Source organism: Capsicum annuum, chromosome 1 (genome assembly GCF_002878395.1).
Source record: "Capsicum annuum cultivar UCD-10X-F1 chromosome 1, UCD10Xv1.1, whole genome shotgun sequence".
Lineage (NCBI taxonomy): Eukaryota > Viridiplantae > Streptophyta > Magnoliopsida > Solanales > Solanaceae > Capsicum > Capsicum annuum.
The window spans coordinates 144,372,276-144,373,312 of NC_061111.1; the positions used below are offsets into that span (position 1 = coordinate 144,372,276).

At 35.6% G+C, this 1,037-nt stretch overlaps 1 protein-coding gene across 1 annotated transcript; it reads left to right on the plus strand.

Moving 5' to 3' along the window:
• The first annotated feature begins 453 nt into the window (after positions 1-453).
• Positions 454-786, plus strand: LOC124898134 (secreted RxLR effector protein 161-like). The gene has a single exon (XM_047411789.1). It carries the CDS (start codon positions 454-456, stop codon positions 784-786), a length of 333 nt encoding a protein of 110 aa, XP_047267745.1.
• Positions 787-1,037: the final 251 nt, after the last annotated feature.

The following is a 1,037-nucleotide window of genomic DNA, read 5'->3' on the forward strand; positions in this document are numbered from 1 at the left end:
TGTAAACTTAAGAAGTCAATATACGGACTTAAACAAGCTTCCCGACAATGGTATCTTAAGTTTAATGAAACGATTGTCACTTTTGGATTTAAAGAAAACACTGTTGATCGGTGTATATATTTGAAGGTCAGTGGGAGTAAGTTTATTATGTTAGTCTTGTATGTTGATGACATCTTGGTTGCTACTAATGATCTTGGTTTATTGCATGATACCAAGAAATATCTCTCTAATAACTTTGAAATGAAAGATATGGGTGAGGCATCCTATGTGATTGGAATAGAAATATTTCGAGATAGATCACAAGGACTGTTGGGATTGTCTCAGAAAACCTAGATTAATAAAGTATTAGAGAGATTTAGAATGGAAAAATGCTCATCAAGTCCCGTTCCAATTCAGAAAGGAGATAAGTTTAGTCTCAATTAATGTCCAAAGAATGATTTGAAACGAAAGCAAATGAAAGCTATTCCTTATGCATCAATAGTTGGGAGTCTTATGTATGTCCAAATATGTACAAGACCAGGCATCAATTTTGCTGTTGGAATGCTGGGTCGATATCAAAGTAATCCTGGAATGGATCACTGGAAGGCTGCAAAGAAAGTATTACGATACTTACAAGGAACGAAAGATCATATGCTCACTTATAGAAGATCTGATCATCTAGATGTGGTTGGATATTCAGATTCAAATTATGTTGGTTGTGTGGATACAAGAAAATCCACATTTGGATATTTATTTCTGTTAGGTGGAGGAGCAATATCAAGAAAGACTGCGAAGCAATTGTTATAGCTGCATCCACTATGGAAGCCGAGTTTGTGGCATGCTTTGAGGCCACAGTCCAGGCTAATTGGCTGCGAAATTTTATTTCAGGACTTGGACTAGTCGACAATATAGCCAGACCGCTGAAAATTTATTGTGATAATACCGCCGCAGTTTTCTTCTCTAAAAACGATAAGTATTCAAAAGGTGCTAAACATATGGAATTGAAATACTTTTTGGTTAAAGAAGAAGTCCAGAAACATAAAGTGTCAATTGAACAT